At 45.9% G+C, this 20,157-nt stretch overlaps 2 protein-coding genes across 6 annotated transcripts in view; both read left to right on the top strand.

Moving 5' to 3' along the window:
* The window catches only part of GNAL (G protein subunit alpha L), a 152,179-nt gene that overhangs the window by 127,791 nt on the left and 4,231 nt on the right, over positions 1-20,157 (top strand). For all 5 annotated transcript variants that reach the window (XM_060613213.3, XM_060613215.3, XM_060613216.3 and 2 more), the window contains 6 exons: positions 9,804-9,858; positions 11,056-11,129; positions 11,677-11,735; positions 12,238-12,358; positions 14,278-14,408; positions 16,356-16,423. In XM_060613213.3, coding sequence (XP_060469196.1) covers positions 9,804-9,858; positions 11,056-11,129; positions 11,677-11,735; positions 12,238-12,358; positions 14,278-14,408; positions 16,356-16,423 — 508 coding nt within the window. The remainder of the gene's footprint in view (positions 1-9,803; positions 9,859-11,055; positions 11,130-11,676; positions 11,736-12,237; positions 12,359-14,277; positions 14,409-16,355; positions 16,424-20,157) is intronic.
* CHMP1B (charged multivesicular body protein 1B) lies at positions 1,425-4,166 on the top strand. Its single transcript, XM_060613231.3, has one exon. It carries the CDS (start codon positions 1,546-1,548, stop codon positions 2,143-2,145), a length of 600 nt encoding a protein of 199 aa, XP_060469214.1. The 5' UTR covers positions 1,425-1,545; the 3' UTR covers positions 2,146-4,166.

Genomic DNA, 20,157 nt, shown 5'->3' with positions numbered 1-20,157 from the left:
GAGGCAGCACAGAGGAGAGGGATCCTGGAAGGCTTCATGGAGGAGGGGGCTTTTAAGAAATGTCAGGATCTCAATAGGCAGAGGTATGTGGGGTGGAAGCTCAGGCAACAGGGACAGTGTACACAGAGGGAGGAGCGTGCCTCATTCTCCACACTGATCAAGTGACACAAATGATCATAGACTTCCATGCTTCAGTCGGGTTTGACTGGCACAGAGGGGAAGGAAAGAAAAAGAAGGTGGGGACCCAGTATGCCTCACAGAGAAGTTCAGCCTTTTTGCCCAGATTTTGGACCACATGAGTGATCTAATCAGAGCTGTGGTTTAAGAAGATGCATGTGACACGCGCACCCCCTTACTTTGTGGTGCAAGACGGTTTGCAAGTTACCACAAGAAACCGAACGGGATGGTATGACTCTGGATTAAAATTCTCTGAACAGAACTAGCTCTCGCTCTTCATTTTCAACCTAGCTCATTAGGGCAGGTTGGGCCTTCTTGTATTTTGTTATTGCTGTATCTGAGGAATCTTTCTAAAACAAAAAAAAGCTATAGCACACATTGCCGCCATTGCAAAGCCTGCGTTTTTTAAGGGTATAATACCAAGTGACAGTTTTGATGTATGCCAGTGGGTGTCGGTCCCAATACTTCACCATCCTCTGCTTGCATAATTTAAAATGACAATGTAGCCTGTCAAATTTAAATGTGAGTGAAGTTCCTTGGATATTTATAAAACATCAAATAGATAGAATTGTGTCAGCAAAAGATGGATGACAGTTGCTGGCAAAGCACCTATAAGCTGAACTTAAAGCTACCGTATGAATATGGTGGTCCACGGTTCTGAAGGTATTTTCACCCATTGCAGTAAAAGGATATCACAATATTCCCTTCCAAACTGTAGTCAGAAATTGAGAAGCAAGTCGGTGATGCAGGTTTGTTTTGTTTTGTTAATGAATTAATGAACCACGGTTCAGGTTCCCCTGAGGAAGTGGAAGTTACCCGGGCAAATAAAGCGCTGGTCTGCAGACCTGGCTGACGGTTTTTAGCCCCCTGACCAGACACACCTGAAGCCCTGACAAATTGGACCTCGGAGATTTTTTTTACGGGGAGTTCTAGACACAGCCTGCCTGCGTCGGTAGATTAATTCCCAAGTGTGCATGGACACTCATTTTTGTCAATTTACTAATGCTTGAATGTCTGTAAAACGGAGCGTAGAAAACAAGCGCCCTGGTCGGCACCGGCAGCGTCCACCCGTATGCGTCCGTCCGCGTCTGCGTGGTGCGGCCCGAGCCCCGCCTCAGAGGGCGTGCCCCGGCCCCTTGGGTCCCGCAGGCCCCGCCCCTGCCCCACCCCCGCCCCACCCCCAAGCGCCGTCCGTCCCGCAGGCCCCGCCCCGGCGCCGGGCTCTGACGTCACCGTCTGCGCCGCGCGCCGTAGAAACAGGAAGTGGGACCAAAACAAAGGAGCGGCGGCCGGGAGCGGACTTGCCTTTTTCTCCCTCTTCCGCGCTCATATTGGCCCTGGCCACAGACCCCTAGGAACCGTCCGACTATGTCCAACATGGAGAAACACCTGTTCAACCTAAAGTTCGCCGCCAAAGAACTCAGCAGGAGTGCCAAAAAATGCGACAAGGAGGAAAAGGCCGAAAAGGCCAAGATTAAAAAGGCCATTCAGAAGGGCAACATGGAAGTGGCGAGGATACACGCCGAAAATGCCATTCGCCAGAAGAACCAAGCGGTGAATTTCTTGAGAATGAGTGCGCGGGTCGATGCGGTGGCTGCCAGAGTCCAGACGGCGGTGACGATGGGCAAGGTGACCAAGTCGATGGCCGGTGTGGTTAAGTCGATGGATGCGACGTTGAAGACTATGAATCTGGAGAAGATCTCTGCTTTGATGGACAAATTTGAGCACCAGTTTGAGACGCTGGACGTCCAGACGCAGCAAATGGAAGACACGATGAGCAGCACGACTACGCTGACCACTCCCCAGAACCAAGTGGATATGCTGCTCCAGGAAATGGCAGACGAGGCCGGCCTAGACCTCAACATGGAGCTGCCGCAGGGGCAGACCGGCTCTGTGGGCACGAGCGTGGCCTCCGCCGAGCAGGATGAACTGTCCCAGAGACTGGCCCGCCTGCGGGATCAGGTGTGACGACAGAACCCACTCTGAGGTTTCCTGGCCGTAGCCACCTTCTGAAATGCTCTGTAATTAATGAGATACTATACACTAGAAACTCTGAACATGCCAGAATGCTGAAATGCTCTCTACTTAAGATGCTTCTACCTTTGGGTTTACAGTGCTCTCCAGATACACTAAGAAATTCCAGGCTCCCTCCATCTTAACTGGATTTTAAAGTTCCGTATAGCTTGTGATGATGTGTATTTTTATAGCTGCCTTTTAACAGAACTAGTTAATTTGGTGTGTATGAATCTTTCTCAAAAATTTGGTCCAAACTCTTGTTCGGTGTATTCAGTTTTCTGCCTGAATTTTCAAAATTGGGGATTTTTTTTTTTTTAATTTAGTGTAATTGGTAATATCTAGAATTGACAGGTGGTGCATAAAAATTAAGAGGAGAAGGATTACTTAGATTGATTACAGGGCTATCAACACCTCATTCAACTTAATGGACCGTGCTATTTCTGTGGGGTTTGGGGAGTCTTTTGTTTTGTTTTGTTTTGTTTTTTTGCCATCGCCTCCAGACTTCTGTTGATCTGTTCACATAATTTATACTGAAATTATGGTGGGACATTGTGCATAATATTTTCTTACTGTTTATGTTCTATAAATTTTTCATGTGGTAGTTACGTTTTTACAACTGGAAAAAGGCCACATAATTTCATTTATTATAAGGAAAAATTGTTTGCTCATTTATATTTTTATTTACTAAAGACTTTGTCAAAAGACAAGGTTTAACGTGACAGTTTCAAATGAACGTCTTGAACACACTTCTAGTTATTTTCCTATTTCAACACTTTAATTAGCCTTGTTATAAAGTATGTTAATTAGCATGGCAGTCATATTACTCTAACATTGCCAAAGAACTGTTGATTGGTTTAAGAGAACTCCGGGGTGGTGTGTTTGTAGGTTTTCTTTTGATTTTAATAACCAAAAATAGACATCAAATTAGAACTGCATTTTAGGTTCTAATTACTTGCATTTATTATTTTCTTTTAGAGGAACAACTTGTTGAAAAGCCTTGGAAGTAAGTTGGAATGTTTTATTTAGCCATGCAAATAACTTAAGTATATGTGCAGCCAGCTGGAAGTCTGGGAAAGAGGAAAGATGGAGAATTTAACAGTAGACTTGACCCTCTTAAGGCTAGAGCCCATCTGTGTTGCCTTTCATCTTTCTAGAACAGCAGTGTGTGTTTTCTGGCTGCAAAGTAAAGCATGTAACCACCACTTTCTCATAGCCTCTGAACATGGAGAACAGCAACTTGCTTTTATTTTGGCAAGTGTATTAATCTAAGGTAAATACTTGTGGATATTTGAAATTTCCCCTTTCCTTCACTGGTAGATTTCTCCATAAGAGAATTCCAGTGTTCCAAAAAAATAGTTATAGGGACTCTTTCAAGCCCCTTGAAAGATTCATGGCCAAATAATCACCATTACATTTTCCAGTATGAATGGGTGTATTAAAGAAAAAAAAAAAAAAATGAACAGGTAAATGCAGATGAGGACTGACCCTCATTTTTAAGTGTCTTTACATTTGGATGTTCCGAAGTCTTCCGTAAGGGATACCTGTCGGTTGATTATCTGTCCCTGCCTCTTCTTTCTAGAACTCTTCCCTTTTGGGGTCTCTTCTTATCCACATGGTTGCACAGAGGCAGCTATGTGAGCATAGCATGAGTCATAACCGCCTCTTTAGACTGGGAAAAATAATTACAACTTAAAATATAGCTTAGTGTTGAATCCTTTGGTAAATTAAAGACCCTTTTATAGTGCAAATACTCCCAACAAAATTAATATATTTTGTGAGATTAAACAATGCTTGTATATGCTTGAACTTTCTTAAAATATGTTCATTTCAAACTATATGAATGTACATTTTTATGAACCATAAATATTTTCAAAAGCATACCAGGCCCATGAATTATTTCCTCACTTTTGCAGCTGATGAAATGCTGAAATGTAAGCCACAGAAGTTTGTCAAATAAATCATTTTAAACTGCATGTTATTGCATGTGAGTGTACATCCTATTTAAAAAAACTATATAAGAAAAAAGAATTCAGAGGTAGATTTGGTTCAGAAAGCATGGTATTCTTCCACACTCTCCCTTACCACCTTAATTTCTGTTTTGTTAGCATGGAATTTTCATGTATATTTCTAGAAACTCTAGCTATTACTTCTTTACTGTAATAGTTTCTTCATGGCAGCAAGAATTGTTCCTTGTATTGAAACTTCCTGGACTAATGATAGATCTATTTTATAAAAGGCTTCCGCTCAGACATCCCACAGAAATAGTTAATCTTCCATGCAGGTACTAGTACAATTTTTACTCAAATCTCCTTTTTATTTTCTGCCTTCAAATGTACAGTTTCTAACATGGATTTAGAATATACTTTTAGTTTATTTTATGAATGATTTAGCTTCCTTCATTTCAGATGATACATGTGCAATTTAGAACTCTTACTAAAGCTGTTTCTTCCAGAAACGTTAATGAATATGTGCCTTTCAGGTGGAGGCATGCTATGAGTCTTGTACACTGGGTGCCTATCCTGCTGTCCTTGATTTGGAAAAGAGCCACCTAAAATAAGCACCCATCTGATAACCTTACTAACAGAATGTAGTCTCGGGTCAGCCAAACAGACCTCACATCATAAAGCAGAAGGGAGGAACCTTGTGTCTTAGATGCCTCCTCTGTAATACACACAACATCTTCTAGGAGCCATTTCTGTAGCCAAAAATCCAAAGCTCAACACCTTCTGTAATACTGGCAAAAAGCTCCAAGCCAGTGGACATTTCAATGAACTGAGGAACAGGCACACTTGTCATCATAGCAAATCATAGCAGAATGCCTGCCTGGTTTACCTAGGTTTGTTTTTCTACAACTAGATGGTAAGGCAGTGTCTGTCTTGGTCACAATTACTGGGCCTGGTGTGGTACCCAGCTGAGCTGGCTCCTGGTAGTGTCCCTGGTGTGAACGCATGCTCCCTTGGGGTTCTCAGCTGTGATCCTGCCTAGAGTTCTCTAATGACAACGTACACAATGGGTAAAGAGGGTGCAGGGAGCACTCAGCCAGAGCCCTGTTATGTCTCCTCAGAAGCACCGTGTATCCTTTTCTTTCAGCACGTTTCTTCAAATTGAAATGTTTGTTCCTACTTTTTGAGGTTTATATATCCTCCCTCCCTCTTGAATAGTAGCAGGACAAACAATTCAGCAGTGTTTATTCAGAGTGACTGAATACAGTAAAAGATTTAGACTAAAGTATATCAGATGTCGACTAGATAGATCTGGGGCTTCTTTCTAGGGAAAAGACACGCTTCTGCCTTAAACAGTACTCCATACATTTAGGTAGGTAAAGCATACACACAGAGAGAAAAATGGAGACGAGTGTATACGAATGTTAAAAAGTCATCAAAATGAACACTAAGCTTAGTGCACTTGACACACATGTGTTTTATACTTCAACTTTTAAAAAGGAAGTTAAGTGGGGCGCCTGGGTGGCTCAGTTGATCGAGCATCCAACTTCGGCTCCGGTCATGATCTCGCAGTTCCTAAGTTCGAGCTCCGCATCGGTCTCTGTGCTGACAGCTACAGATTTTGTTTATGTGTCTCTCTCTGCCCCTCCCCTGCTCAATCTGTCTCTTTCCCTCTTTCTCAAAAAATGAATAAACATTTTAAAAAAAGGGAATAAGTTACAGTATAAAGCAGTAGCCCATACTAATCAAACCATACACATTGAGTACACAGAGAATGGGATCACGGTGTCCGTTGTGGTTAGAGTTGGCTTTTTGCAAGAGGTAGGGTTGAATCTGGGGCTTCAAAGAAAATAAAGTGGGAATTACACAAAGGTCTGAGAGGCCCAGAACCACACAGGGATTTGAAAGGAGTGGAGGGTTCGTTTGGCATCAAAAAGAGGGAAGAGATTGGACAGATTGCGAAGGGCTTGGAGGCTGGAATGAAAATGTGGACTTTACCCTGAGGAAAGGAGCAGGAGTGTGAGTCATCAGATACTGTATTGTCCTGCTGACACGAGATGAAGCCTAGAGCAGGATGGCAGTAAAAACAGAGGAAAAGATGCGTGCACAGGGGTCACTGAGGCACCGGGGATGCTGTGGGTCAAAACCACCTAGGGATGTGGCTCAGCTGGAAATTCCGATTCCTAAGGTTGGCACGTGCTGCCGGTCTGAGGACCGCCTTCTGGGCAGCGTGGGTCTTCACCTGCTGCATGGCAGAACTGCCTGGTGCTTTGTCACTGCGGAGGTCATATTTTTCTCCTCCAACGGTATCTGTATGTCTTGCACATTAGCATCATGAAGTAAACTTCAGTAACGCTGAGAAAAGTTTCTCACTGACCTTTGCCAGAATTCCAGATTGCCACTTGTTCACAAACAAAACAGTTTGTAATACATTTTAATTAAATATAGTTGGTGCTTTTTCTCAGATCTCAGTGTTTAAAGGTGTTTAAACAACAGTTTTCATCTTTTCATACTCCCTTGTCCTGCTTCATGATCAACGCCATGGTCATAAGAACTCTGTGACTTTTGAGTTATAGTGGGGTGGCGGACAGCAGCTGAGAAATAGACCATGAGCTGCTGTTTTGTGCCAGTATCCAGCAGAAGGGGGGATCGAAATGGAAAGCATGAAAATGTTTCTCCAAGCACGAATATCCTGAGCTGTAGCTGGAAATAATGGGGGAAAAAATCAAAATAAATTGCTTTCTAACTACTTTTTTACAGCATGCATATCACTATGGTGACTTTTTATAATTCTAGTTTGGTATTGTCTTGCAACTGAATCCAGTGTGAGTGACTGGTCTCCAAGGTTGAGTCTTAACTCTGGTTAATTTTTCCACATAAGAGGCAGTGGCATATTTAAGAAGATAGTTTTAGTAACCCTTTAAAACGTAGTCATGCGAAATTCTGTGTATGATTTAGAAGACCCTTTTAAAACTCAGCTTTCTATAGATATTATCTTAGGAGCTCTGATTTGAAGTACTTCTAACGGCATGCTGGAAAAATACAGTGATTGAATCAAAGATTAAGGCAAAAGGCTGGCAGAAATCCACAGTATAGATTCTTCTGTCATTCCTTTATGCCTTAGAGGGTCTTTCAGAGAACTGGGGGGATGCATTTACCTTCAGGGGAGAATTTTCACATTTTATTTTCATTGCACAGATTTGAAATGCATGAACTCACAATACCGTTCGGCGTCAGTAACAATTGAGAAGATACTCTTGGAAATGTTCGGATGCCTCTCAGGTCTCACTTAGATCATTAAGTACCAGAGCCGGGTGGAACTTTGAATATCTGCCCTGGAAATTAGGGATGGGAAAGAACTCGACATCTTTTGCCTTTGTCATTGGCACCTCAGAACCCCTTATTTTTAATAGCGTTCGGTATGGTACTCCCACCTCTTCCTTTGGAAGACAGTCTTTAATCACATCTATCAAGAACTTTTGATGTATTTTTTTAACCACATTTCATTGTTTCTACTTATACTAGTTATTACCATCTGAATTAATTCACCCACCTACCTCCACCCTCTTGCATCCTGTTTGAAATTGGTTGCTTCCTAAACTCTAACTATACCCAAAGGCTCCATATTTAGGTTAATTTTCTAGCCCCTTTCACCCGAGATGATTGGTTTTTGTATCACATGTTCAGTATTATGTGTCTCCTGCTGGGAGGATAGACCATCTCTGAATCGAATTACTGTACAGTGTGGGGGCAGCACCCATCTCCCAACCGGACCCGCCTGGTCGGCTGGGCTACAGACCAGAGCCCCCTTTCCAGGAGCAGAAACCTGTCTCACTCTGACTCCATCAGAGTCTTTCCGCCCCTTTTCCACTAGATGGTCAGGAACTGGGTGTGTACTTCTGAGATGCTCTCCACCATACCAAATTCAAGGGCAGCAAGGACTGAGCCAAACTGCACTATGGCTCTCAAACCAGACCTCAAGCAAGCTAGGCCCCTCCCTGGGGCTCCCGTGTTTCCCCAGCTCCCAGGCAGGCCCTCCCGCCCCACCTGCAGAATTGTTTGTGCCCCGTCCGAACTCCTCCTGCTCAGGGACCAGCTCTCCCCACCGGCCAGTTCACCCATCTTCTGGAAGGCACACAGCAACACCTACCACGGCTCACAGTGCCCGCTCCAGAGAGGCCACAGGCAGATCCGGGTCCCTTTGGCTTCTCAGCAGCCCTGCCACCTAGCCACAGTTCTGCAGATGACTGACGACCGCTGCCGTGACAGGCAGTGCAGTCATGAAGGGCCCCGGAAATGTCACCCCAGCACCAGGCCACATCTCAGGCCACTGGGGGCTATCTGTAGCTCTCTAGGAGGGAGGAGATAACAATAGCCAAGGGAATTGAGTAGCCTTAATGTGCCTTCAGCCTCTCTCTTGCCAGGCTGGAAGCATCTTACGGGCCTGCCATGCAGGCAGGTGGGGGGAGCATGTGGAGATGGGGAGGTGACAGCATCCTACACAGTGCAAAATGCCCACAAGCATCAGAGCATTAGAGGAAGGCCCAGTAATGGAACCCAAACCATCCCGGCTTGGACAGACAAGGAAGTAGGCCATGTCCCCCCTAGTCTGGGGCACATTCACTCTCCCCAGGGCTGGAGCCTCACCCACAGCCAGGAGACCAGGGGCCACTCAGTCCCCTCCCTCACTTGTATGTCCTCCCTCCCTTTGAAGCCTCCGCTGCCCCCTCTCTGTCCAGAAGCAGTCCTTACTCGCCAGGTAACCAGTCCCCAGATCTTCCTGTGTCTTAAAAATCTCCACAGTGTCCATTATGGGCTGGGCCTCTCAGCCACCTGCTCACTTACGTCTTCTAGCTGCGGGAGGAGGAGGGGGGCAGCCATTCGTTCCCCGAACAAAAATTTAGGGGCCAGGCCTGCGCTAGGTGCCGGGGATACCTGGGCCAGCGAGACAAAGACCTGCCCTGGGGGTCTCGCGTTTTGGAGGAAGAGATAGATAATAAACATAAATAAATGCGACTCGTGTCAGGCCGTGGTAAGTGCCATGTAGAAGAATAAAGCAAGGTTGGCGAGGAGATGGACAGGGCGGCCTCTCTGTGGGGAGAGAGAGCAAGTGCCCACGTCTCCTTCCACGTACACATACAGTGCGATTTCCTTCCTCTCCTTTCCTTTCATTTACTTCTCCCTCCCTCTGTGAGTCCCTCCAGGTGAACACACCAGGTTAAACCTGCTGATGTGTGCACGCTCGCACATTACTTGGATCTTATTAGGAACCCGTGACGCTAAAGGAACGACTCTGACCTCCCGCGTTGTGTTTGTGTTGCAACATGGGCTTCTGCTACTAGCGTGGCTTTGAAGGAGGCCCTGTGCCTCTCCCCAATTGCTGAGTGGCCCCTCCCCCCCCAACTCTAGGGTGGTGGGCAAAAGGGAAGAGGGAAGGTAAAAAAAAAGAGGTAAAAAAGAAAAGAAAAGTCAACCTTGGCCCCTCCATCGGGAATGTTCTGCTGTCTGGGAGGACACATATTCAGGGAAGGAAGGGGGAACTTACCCCAGCTTCTCTGCCTGCCCCTGCCCTCCTGTGCTTGTGTGAGGATCCCAACCCCTTGGCCCGCAGTCCCGGAGAGAAGCCATCAGAGAACACTACTGAGCCCATGCTGGCTTTCTTTTCAGCTTCCTGGAAAGAATCGACAGTGTCAGTCTGGTGGACTACACACCCACAGACCAGGTATGTGAAGCGGGAGCCCGCAACCACCTGTTTGAACTTTCTGGGACTAGAGGAAGTGCCAGTTATCACTCACTGATTAATGTGGATTAAGGAGGAGGGATTCCACAAGATAGCTACTTCTGGCAAATCATTTCCACTGTCCCTGCACGTACACGCAGCGTACCCACCAGAACCTGTGCTGTGCCTCCTGACTTAGCTCTCTAAAACCTACTAGATTTCTAAACTGCAATATCAAAGTAATTTCCCCTGTGGAATAGGAATGTGCCAGTCCCATGCCTCTGGGAGCTGTGAACGGAAAACTGAACCTGTGCTTCACCAGCTTGGTAAACTCTGCCCATTCTGCTTTGGGCCCTGGCCTGGCTCACATATCACAGGCACGCTCTCCGGGTGTGACCCAGAGCGTCGTCTTTGGGTTGAGCTGGATAAAAGCATCCCACTGCACATTCGTAAGTAGAAGAGAGGGACCCTCTGTGCCCCCTCGAAACCTTTGGCACTCAGGCATCTGCAGAGACTTGGAGAAAACCCTGAATTGCTCAGCTTAGGAGGCTCCCAGCAGCCTCTAGAGCTAGTGAACGCCAAAGAAGTTAGGGGGCTCCATTCAAATAGCCTCTCCAACACCCCCCCCGCCAGTGTCCTATGTCCCCTGGAGGGCCTTGGCAGTGGGCTCCTCCTGGCATCTCTCTCCTCTCTGCCTCTCCTGAAGGCCTGAGCTCCTCTCTCACCCCAAAATCCATCTCTCTGTGAGGCTGACCCCAAGAGCTCAAAACTATCCAAACCTTTGTTTTCGAGCCTTTGGTTTCTCCCACCCAGAAGGTCTGTACCCGGAGCAGGTGGCTTTGCAGGTAGGTGCAGCAAGCAGAGAGCCGCGGGGTCTCCTGTCAGGTGCAGGACAGGCATGGACATACATGCAGAAGTGATAAATTAAAAAACAACAACAACAACAACAACAACAAAAAACCTACTAAAGGAAATTAAAGCACAGCTACTAAGTCTCTAAGACAAAACTAATACATTAATTGTGACTTTCTGCTGGGAGGGAGGTGGTGAGACAGAGTATTTGTCTGACTTTTTAGTTATTATTGTTTCTCTTACAATTGGAAGAGATGGTCATCTGAAAAACTCCATTATTATGGTTACATTCAGGGCTTTTCCTTCTGAAGAACAGTGCTGCCACTTGGTTTGTCTTCTTGTTCTCAGGACCTTCTCAGATGCCGAGTTCTGACATCGGGGATTTTTGAGACCCGATTCCAAGTGGACAAAGTAAACTTTCAGTAAGTTGTTGAGAGCAGACCAGCTGCAGAGACAAGGGCAGGACGCCCCCTGCCCTGGCTCTCTGCTGGCGTCCTGATGGGGTCGGGGAGCCCAGCTTTCCTCCCATGGGCCCTGGGACATCAAACATCCCAAATGTGCCTCGCTGTCCTTTTGGATAAGTCCGTACAGACTCTGTGGCCCTAAAGGGCCTGCAGTAAGTTTAGGGCAGGGAGGAACATGGGAACCAGAGCCACCTGAGAAGGTGAGAAAGATCCAGTGGCCTTTGGGTAGGTACAGAGGACCCGCTCAGGCAGGGGGATGCCTGGCACAGGCTGCCCTGAGAAGAGGGGCCCAAGCTGGCCTGGTGACCACAGAGTGAGGGCTGTGACCCCAAGGAACAGCTTGGTGGGGACTTCCGGGTCAGGCAGAAACTTAGAGCCAGTGGAGCAGTCTGCGGGGGCCACCCATGGGGCGGTGCTTCAGGCCGGGAGCCTCAGCCAAGGAAAGAAGCACAGAGGTGTCACCCCCCCCCCAACCCCGTCATCGTGTCCTGTTGTTCTTCCACAGCATGTTTGATGTCGGCGGCCAGAGGGACGAGAGAAGAAAATGGATCCAGTGCTTTAACGGTGATTTCTGTGCTTTGAATCAGATTAGACCACCCATCAAATGCCTTAAATGTGAATCTCATAAAGAATTTAAGCATCCCAGGGCACCTGGGTGGCTCAGTAGGTTAAGAGTCCGACTTCGGCTCAGGGGAGGATCTCACAGTCCGTGAGTTCGAGCCCCGTGTCGGTCTCTGTGCTGACAGCTCAGAGCCTGGAGCCAGCTTCAGATTCTGTGTCTCCCTCTCTCTCTGCCCCTAACCCACTCGCTCTCTCTCTCTCTCTCTCTCTCAAAAATAAACATTAATTTTTTTTAATTTAAAAAAGGAATTTAAGCATCCTAAATTTACATTTGTCATTTGCTCATACGGGTGCATTACTGAAACAACCACACACACAGTGCTTCTTTAAGTCATTCTTATAATCACGGGATGAAAATGAGTAGCAGCTGGACGTGTACTTGATCATAACCACACAGTGGCTCTCTAACTAGGGGGCTTCCCTTTTTCTCTCTTCTTCCACAAAGATGTCACGGCTATCATTTATGTTGCGGCCTGCAGCAGCTACAACATGGTGATTCGGGAAGATAACAACACCAACAGGCTCAGAGAGTCCCTGGATCTTTTCGAAAGCATCTGGAACAACAGGTTATAAAAATAAGAAATTCAGTTGCACCTCTGGATCGCAAATTTTCTTTCATTAAAAATACCTCTCAGCTCGCTTTCATTTTTATTCTCCAGATATATTCATTCTTTTCTTACTGGTAAACCCAAAACCATTAGCAGGATCTCTTTTGGTCCATCTCGTGTATAGACCCACTTAAAATGGGCAGTAGTCCTCGATGAAGCTCTCATAGTGCTCTGTTAAGAAAATTTAAGGAGCGTCTTTGTGACTCAGCCAGTTCAGTGACTGACTCTTGAGTTCGGCTCGGGTCATGATCTCAGGGTTGTGAGATCGAGCCCCACGTTGGGCTCCATGCTGAGCATGGAGCCTGCTTAAGATTCTCTCTCCCCTTCTCTCTCTGCCCCTCTCTCCCTCTCTAAAATAAAAAAAAAGAAAGAAAGAAAGTTTAAATATCTGTTTTTAAAGCTCAAGATTATATCGAGGGTTAAAAAATGGTTTTGCTTGGTTTTTAAAATTTAGAAAGTACCATCCACAAATAACTAGATGATCTCTAGAAGATCCCTTACAGGTCAAAGGCACAGCATAATCATGTTTGAAATTGCTACTAGTGCAAAGGGGTGATTATTTTAGAAAGGAACCCAGCAAACACACACACACGATACATACCTATATAAAAATCGAAGTGTCTTCTGAACTATTTAAGAAGAAATATCACCAAGGAGGACAGGAAACGTAAGCTGACCTTGCAAAACATTCGGATTATCAGGAAAGTAGTTATCAAGTGTTTAACACTTGTTCTCAGTAATATAGTATTGAGACAGTTAATGAGAAAGAAAAAAAGTCAGGAAATACTGGGTACATGAAGGAATACTTTGGAGTCATTAAAAAATTTTATATAAGCGTATATATAAATTTTACATTTATACATACTATATATTTATATATAATTTATATATATATATATAAATTTAAATATATATATGTAAGCACACACACACACACACAACCACATGAGAAAATGACCACAATACTGTTCAATGAAAAAGCAGATTAAAAAACACCATGATCTTATTTTATAAATATGTCTGAGAATAGGAAAAAACCTGGAAGTAAAAACATAACAGTTCTAATAGTTGCCTTTGTGTGTAATTACATTTGATTTTTTTCTATGTATTTTCTGTAATTACAAATTCATTTTTACCAGGATTATGTATTTTATAACAAGGAACAGTAAAACTATTTCCACTTGGAGGAAGAATGGATTGTGTTTCTAATTCATAGTAAGATTCCTGTGCACTAGTCATCAGCTTGATTCCTTTGAAATAACAGAATTTACAAAGGCTTTGCTGATGTGCATACTGAGCTCATCTTAAGCCAGTTCTCATGTCTGTTTAGGAAAAAAATGAGAGAGAACCTTTCCTTCACTGTAACAGAGCCCCTCCCCTTAACTTGTCCAATGCAGTGGTCATGACCGATATCTGGTTAACAACCTGCTCCACCTCTGGAGAAATTCGGCCTGTTCTGACTCAAGCCAGCTACAAATTACATTCTGTGTGATTAGCTAATGACTCATGTATTTTATTGTTATTATCGCTCTAACTTCTAGTTTATCTGACCCTTTCTTAGTAAAACTCCGGGTGTATTTATTCCATAAATAAACCTTGGCTTTGGTACCAGTAAATTTATATTCTCAGTAAAGATTAATTAGAAAATACTGAACTGCTAAATTAACTCTATTTATTTATTATGAGGTTTACTTACTATAAGAATGTCTTGCATCCAGATGGAGTGGGGGTCCACAAGATTAGTACATCAAATCATTCTAGATCCTGTACATTTCAGGAAGATGGAAGTGCTGTTCTTTTCACTGAGTACCTCCTCTGTTAGAGGTACTTTCACGTACTAGCAGATGTGAAGTTTGTATGTTTATTTCTCTTTTCAGGTGGTTGCGGACCATTTCTATCATCTTGTTCTTGAACAAACAGGATATGCTGGCAGAAAAAGTCTTGGCGGGGAAATCAAAAATTGAAGATTATTTCCCAGAGTATGCAAATTATACTGTTCCTGAAGATGGTAAGATTTCAAAACCAGTTCTGATTCAGGAAAAAATTTGGTTATTTTTTCATTAGCCCTGTAACTGTAGTTCCAACAGATGTGATGAAAATTTAGGAAATTCAATTAATTTGCATCAGCTCTCCGGACTGCTGCCCCCACCTTCAAATGCTAGAGTGTTAAAATGTCCTATTTAGGATTCCATTTGTCGGGGTTTGACTTTCCATTCAAACTGTGCAGGAGAAGACAGGGCACTTTTGGGTGTGTGTCTATTAAGTACTCTCTCTTGGTGTCTTGGCTGGGTCTGTCCTGAACTTGGCACTGTGTCAGCCCTTTACGTCGACCTTGACTCTCACTGTAACCCTACGCGGAAGTTTGTTATTTGCATGTTTTCCTGTGGAAAGTGAGCTGCTAGAGGTAGTCAGTCGTTCAAGATCACTCAGGTAGAGCTTGCCAGGACGAGGCAGCCTCTGAACCTTCATGCCCAAGCCCACCCTTCCAGCCACCACGGCCCAGCAATGACTTTGGCTACCAGTAGGATGGCCTGGCAACCAAGTGCGGGGTTCAGGGGCAGGGGGCTCTCAGTGCTAAAGCCCTGGCCCAGGGTACACCCCGTTTCCAACTGCGGCTCCTCGGTTCTCGGCCCACCTTGTAGGAGGGGTTCATTGGCAGTGAAATGCTACCACTTCCTAAAATTTGAACCCCAGCAAGATAAAGCAGAATGAAAGGGACTGTCCTAGAAACTTAGATAAGAAGTGAAGAAAATTCTTCATCCTTGTGCTAACGTTGGCCAGTCTGGTGTTGAGCCCCTGGTGTAAGAGAAGTCAGCAGAGCTCAGCTTGCATTGCCCTCTCATCTCTGGACTACGGCCCTCAGCAAGCCAGGCTCCCATCCCCACACTCTGGACAGTCAACACTGAAGCGTCCACTGTCATGTGCTCTCCCTCCTCTCTGTCTTGGTCTGGGCCCTCCTTCCCTTCTTCTCAGTTCCGGATCTGGTCAAGGTAGCATCCTGCCCAGGCTTCCTTATTCTGCTCACTCAACTTTCCAGAACGGTCTTTGGATTGCTGCCAAAATCTTTCTGAAACACAACCACAACTCTACTTGCAATCCCTACCAACACAGACTTAATCTCACCACAAGCTGAGGCCACACGTGACACGGCCAGAAAATATTACAAGCTAGGTTCCCCACCACAACCCTCCGTGGATCCTGTGCTCCTTTCCCACACACATTTAGGGGATCCTGTGCTCCAAACCCTCAACCCTCTGTGGATCCTGTGCTCCTCCCACACACACCCTCAGTGGATCTTGTGCTCCTCCCTCTGCCTGCTCCTCCCTCCCTTCTGCACCTGCCCAGGCACCTGCCCTGGGTCAAGCATGGCAGGTCTCCAGATCAGGGCAGACTCAGCACCTGTAGAATTCCCCATCACCTGCTCCGCGTGAATAATCATATAATCATAGTAGTTGCAATAGAGAAGGAAAAGAGCGATGAGACCATGCAGGGAAGCCGAGATTTTAGGAACTTGGAATCTGCATGGGAGAAGAATCAGGTTACTACAGTCAATTTCACAGAAGGGCTCCGTGGTAGGAACAGTGAAGGGGAGGGTCTCCCGGGAACAAGGCTAAGAGAATGCAGACCGGATGAGCACAACCACTGCTAAAACCACAGCCCCTGGAACCTTCTCTCTCAAGGGAGCTCTGAAGGGGATGGCAGCTGTGGGATTGGTCAGTGTTCAGTGGCATGCTTTCATTTTCTCTGAGTGGGAGTCATCCCCCATCATCAGAAACAAAACCAAAACTTTCATCAGCTGCTAAATGAGAGAAAGTTACATTTCAGCTTTCTGCTTTGCTCTGAGTGTCTTTTAGTGCTGTGAGTGCACCGCAGCCCTACTTTGTAATTCCTCTTCCATTTTCCATAGAGTTGTATTCTCATCACCTAAACAAAATTCCACTTGTAATTTTTACAGCAACACCAGATGCAGGAGAAGATCCCAAAGTTACAAGAGCCAAGTTCTTTATCCGAGACCTGTTTTTGGTAAGCAGTTTTATTCTTTGCTTTCCTACCTCCTTAGAGTTGTATTGTTCTTTGCAATTTGCATATCACTTACCCTTTCATGATCTGATTTAATCTCCACCCAAATTATGAGAGGTGAAGGAATTATTACTTCATCTCACCACTGACCATACTGGGGTTCAGAGAGGTGGGGCTTTTCACCTCAGATCACACAGCGCCCAAGGGAAAACAAGGAGCACAGCACAAGGCCCCAGAGAATGGCACTGAGACCCCCACCAGACTGTGTTCACTTGTGTTTTCCTAAAAGGAAAGAAGCCTTTAGCAGAGTCTGAAATACCAGCACCCACACTGGGTGCCCCTCCCCCTTTCATTCACTCACCAATAAGAGGCTAATTCAGACATTCAGAAAAATTCAGATCTCTCTTTTTTTTTTTTAACTTTTTATTTTGAGATGATTTCAAATTTACATAAAAAGTGAAAGAATTGTATATACGTGGACTGTGTGCTTCTGGAGAGGTGACAATTGGCCCAGTGTGCAGCAGGGACGGTCCCACAGTCTGCCTGACATTTCCACGGGGATCAGGTGCCTTCCTGACTCCTCAGGGGAACCTCGTTATCCTATTCCCACCACCGGCCCCCATCGGTTGCCTCCTGAAATCTTATACTGAGTGAGAAAGTAACAAGGATAAGAAGTCAAGTCCCCAGGGTGAGTTCTGAGGAACAGTATTCCCCAGGAGGTTAACAGGTAGCACAGGGAAAGGGCTCTGCAAGGAGTAAATCTGGGAAATAAATCAAGTGAGACAGGTTTCTCCGTTGTCAGACTTTCTAGAACCTTTGCTATGCCCGTGTGCCTTGTGAATCTCTTGGATAAGGTAAATCGGTTTGTAGTTTATCACAGGCTTCCTTTTGGAGGAACATCTTGCAAGGCCATAAAATATAAAAACACACAAAAAGCTGTCCTAATGAGGACTAAAAGTCCTAATGAGGACTAAGTGTGCCTATGAGGCATTTAAAGATTAGAAACAGAGCTCCCCCCTCCCAAATGAATGGCCGTGCCACCACCATTTGATGTGGGGAAGAAACCTTTGATTCTCTAACAATGGGTGAAATCTGGCTTGTATGCAGTTTGCAAATCAGGGAAATAAACGCCTAGGGGTTATTGATTTAGGTTTTTTTTTATGGTGGAATTTGCCTGGGCCAGTAAGTCGTGGGAGGAGTTTTCAGTTGGAAGCCCTAACCCCAGACCTAGAAGGCAACGGGGCAGGTTACAGAAATGGTTAACAGTATCGAATCTGGACGGGAGCAAATTCGGGCGAAACAATAACTTTGGTGATAGAAGGCTCTGAGACGGGGTGGGGAATAGAGGCCGTACATGGAGAGGGAGAGGTCTGTGGGGGGACCTGGCCTTGAGGAGGTAAAGGTGGGCTTGGGGAGAGAATGGCAAGGGCATAATGAGATAGACCCCTCTGTAAGAAAGAGCCACATGCTGTCTGAGCATTCTCAACTGTCATCGCATGAGGAGGGCAAGGACCACCAGGGTCACTTCCTCCCACGACGGGGAGGCCCAACTCATCCCCAGAGCAGGAGGAACTCAGAACGAAAGGGGCCAGGAGCCAGGAGGAGGGAAGGCCAGGTGGTCAGCCCCCCGTGTTCCCCTAGTCACCGTCAAGTGGTCCTGTCCCTCAACTGGAAACCACCTGCAAGCCCACGCCCAGACCTGGGCCAGAGAGTCCTCCGGGGCAAGTGTCACCAGACCTTTTAAAGCAGGTGGTAAGCGTGAGTGGCACCCTGTGTCTTGATTCCTTAGGCATCTGTTAGAAGCCTGTATGCTTTAATCGGGCTTCTCTTTCTGGTATTGTTGTATGAGCTCCCCTCTGATTTCTTTTACCTTGAACATCATCTCCTGACAGGGGACCTCAGAGATGGGCAAAGCCAGGGGACCCAATCAAGCACAGTCTGGAATTGCCCAGTTTTCCTTGACAAGCTTATTGCTGTCATTTAAAGTGAAAATCAGTGTGTTTAGAGATAAGCAGACGGCCACTACCTTTGTAATGACTCTGCCTGACATTCTTGTTGCCCCAGGCGGGGACAGACTGGTCAGATCATTACAGAAGAAAGCCTGTTACTTATTCGCCCACTCCGTGTGACACGGCTCTTGCTCCCCATGTTCTAGGGCTATAAAGATACCTACCCTACACGTTTCAGTGTCCTTAAGTTTTTTAAAAATTATAATTGCTCAAGAGAATCCTATTGCTAAAAATAAGTCTGTGCTCCCAGGAGGAGGTTCATAACCTGATGAACATCTTTAACCCAGCCCAGCAGGGGTCTCATCTTGATTCCCAAGATGCTTTGCAAGAAAGGGGATGGGAGGGGGGACGAGGAGGACGTCCGGGGATCCCTGTGGGCACCTATGAAGAAAGCTCCATGTGACCTCTACATTCGCTGGCTGGAGAGGCCATAACAAAGCACCACCGACTGGGGGCTTAACACATTATTTTCTTACCGTTCTGGAGGCTAGAAGTTGAGATCAAGATGTCGACAGGGTTGGTTTCTCCTGAGGCCTCTCTCCTCGGCTTATGGATGTTCACCTTCTCATTGTGTCGCCACATGGCCTTTCCTGTGTGTGTGTGTGTGTGTCCCAATCTCCCCTCTTCCTATGAGGACACCAGCCTTACGGGTTTGGGCTCACCCATATGACCACATTTTAACTTATCTTTTTTCTTTTGTACTGCTTATTTATTTTTGAGAAGGAGGGAGAGAGAGAGGGAGCGGGAGAGGGGCAGAAAGAGGGAGACACAGAATCCGAAGCAGGCTCCGGGCTCTGAGCTGCAGCACAGAGCCCGATGTGGGGCTTGAACTCACAGACCACGATATCATGACCTGAGCCGAAGTCGGACACTTAACCGACTGAGCCACCCAGGTGCCCCGTAATTACCTCTTTAAAAAGAGATCCTATCTCCAAATACAGTCACACTCAGAGGTGCTGGGGGTTAGAGCTTCGCACAGGAATTGGTGGGGGAGAACACCATTCAGCCCATGGCAGCCTGTCTCCACACTGCCCCACCTGACTTCCCAATGCACGTGACGTATCCCTCCAAGATGTCCTTCTGAATCCTCATCAGTCATGTTTTTTCTCCTGTGGGAGAAAGCCCATGAAGCCTCCCACTGCTAACCAGGGGACCCCCCCCCAACCCTGCCCCAGGAAATGCTCAAGTTGTTACGTGGAGGAGGGCTCAGTAGGACGGATGAGCCATCCACGTGGAACCACTAGTGATATGTGGATATTTAAATTTAAATTAATTAAAATTAAATAAAACTAAAACTCCAGTCTCTGTTGCGTCAGTTAGTGATAGTGGCTCCCGTAAGAAGAGGGGAAATACAGAACATTTCCATTAGTGCAAAAAGTTCCATTGGACAGTGCTGGTGTGGGACTGACATTTATTTCCGGAAAATTCTACCCTGACTTCTTTGAGAGGCTGTCTTTTATTTATTTATTTTTAAACATTTTTTTATGTTTATTTATTTTTGAGAGACAGAGAGAGACAGAGCATGAGTTGGGGAGGGGTAGAGAAAGAGAGGGAGACACAGAATCCGAAGCAGGCTCCAGGCCGTGAGCTGTCAGCACAGAGCCTGACGCGGGGCTCGAACTCACGAACTGTGAGATCATGACCTGAGCTGAAGTCGGATGCCTAGCCGACTGAGAGCCACCCAGGCAACCCTGAGAGGCTGTCTTTTAAATATATGTCCTCTCTCAA

Source organism: Panthera onca, chromosome D3, assembly GCF_046562875.1.
Source record: "Panthera onca isolate mPanOnc1 chromosome D3, mPanOnc1 haplotype 2, whole genome shotgun sequence".
Lineage (NCBI taxonomy): Eukaryota > Metazoa > Chordata > Mammalia > Carnivora > Felidae > Panthera > Panthera onca.
This window is presented reverse-complemented; position numbering and strand designations above follow the sequence as displayed.

Excerpts from the sequence above, each read along its gene's own strand:
- CHMP1B (XM_060613231.3), top strand. The coding sequence starts at position 1,546 with ATGTCCAACATGGAGAAACACCTGTTCAACCTAAAGTTCGCCGCCAAA.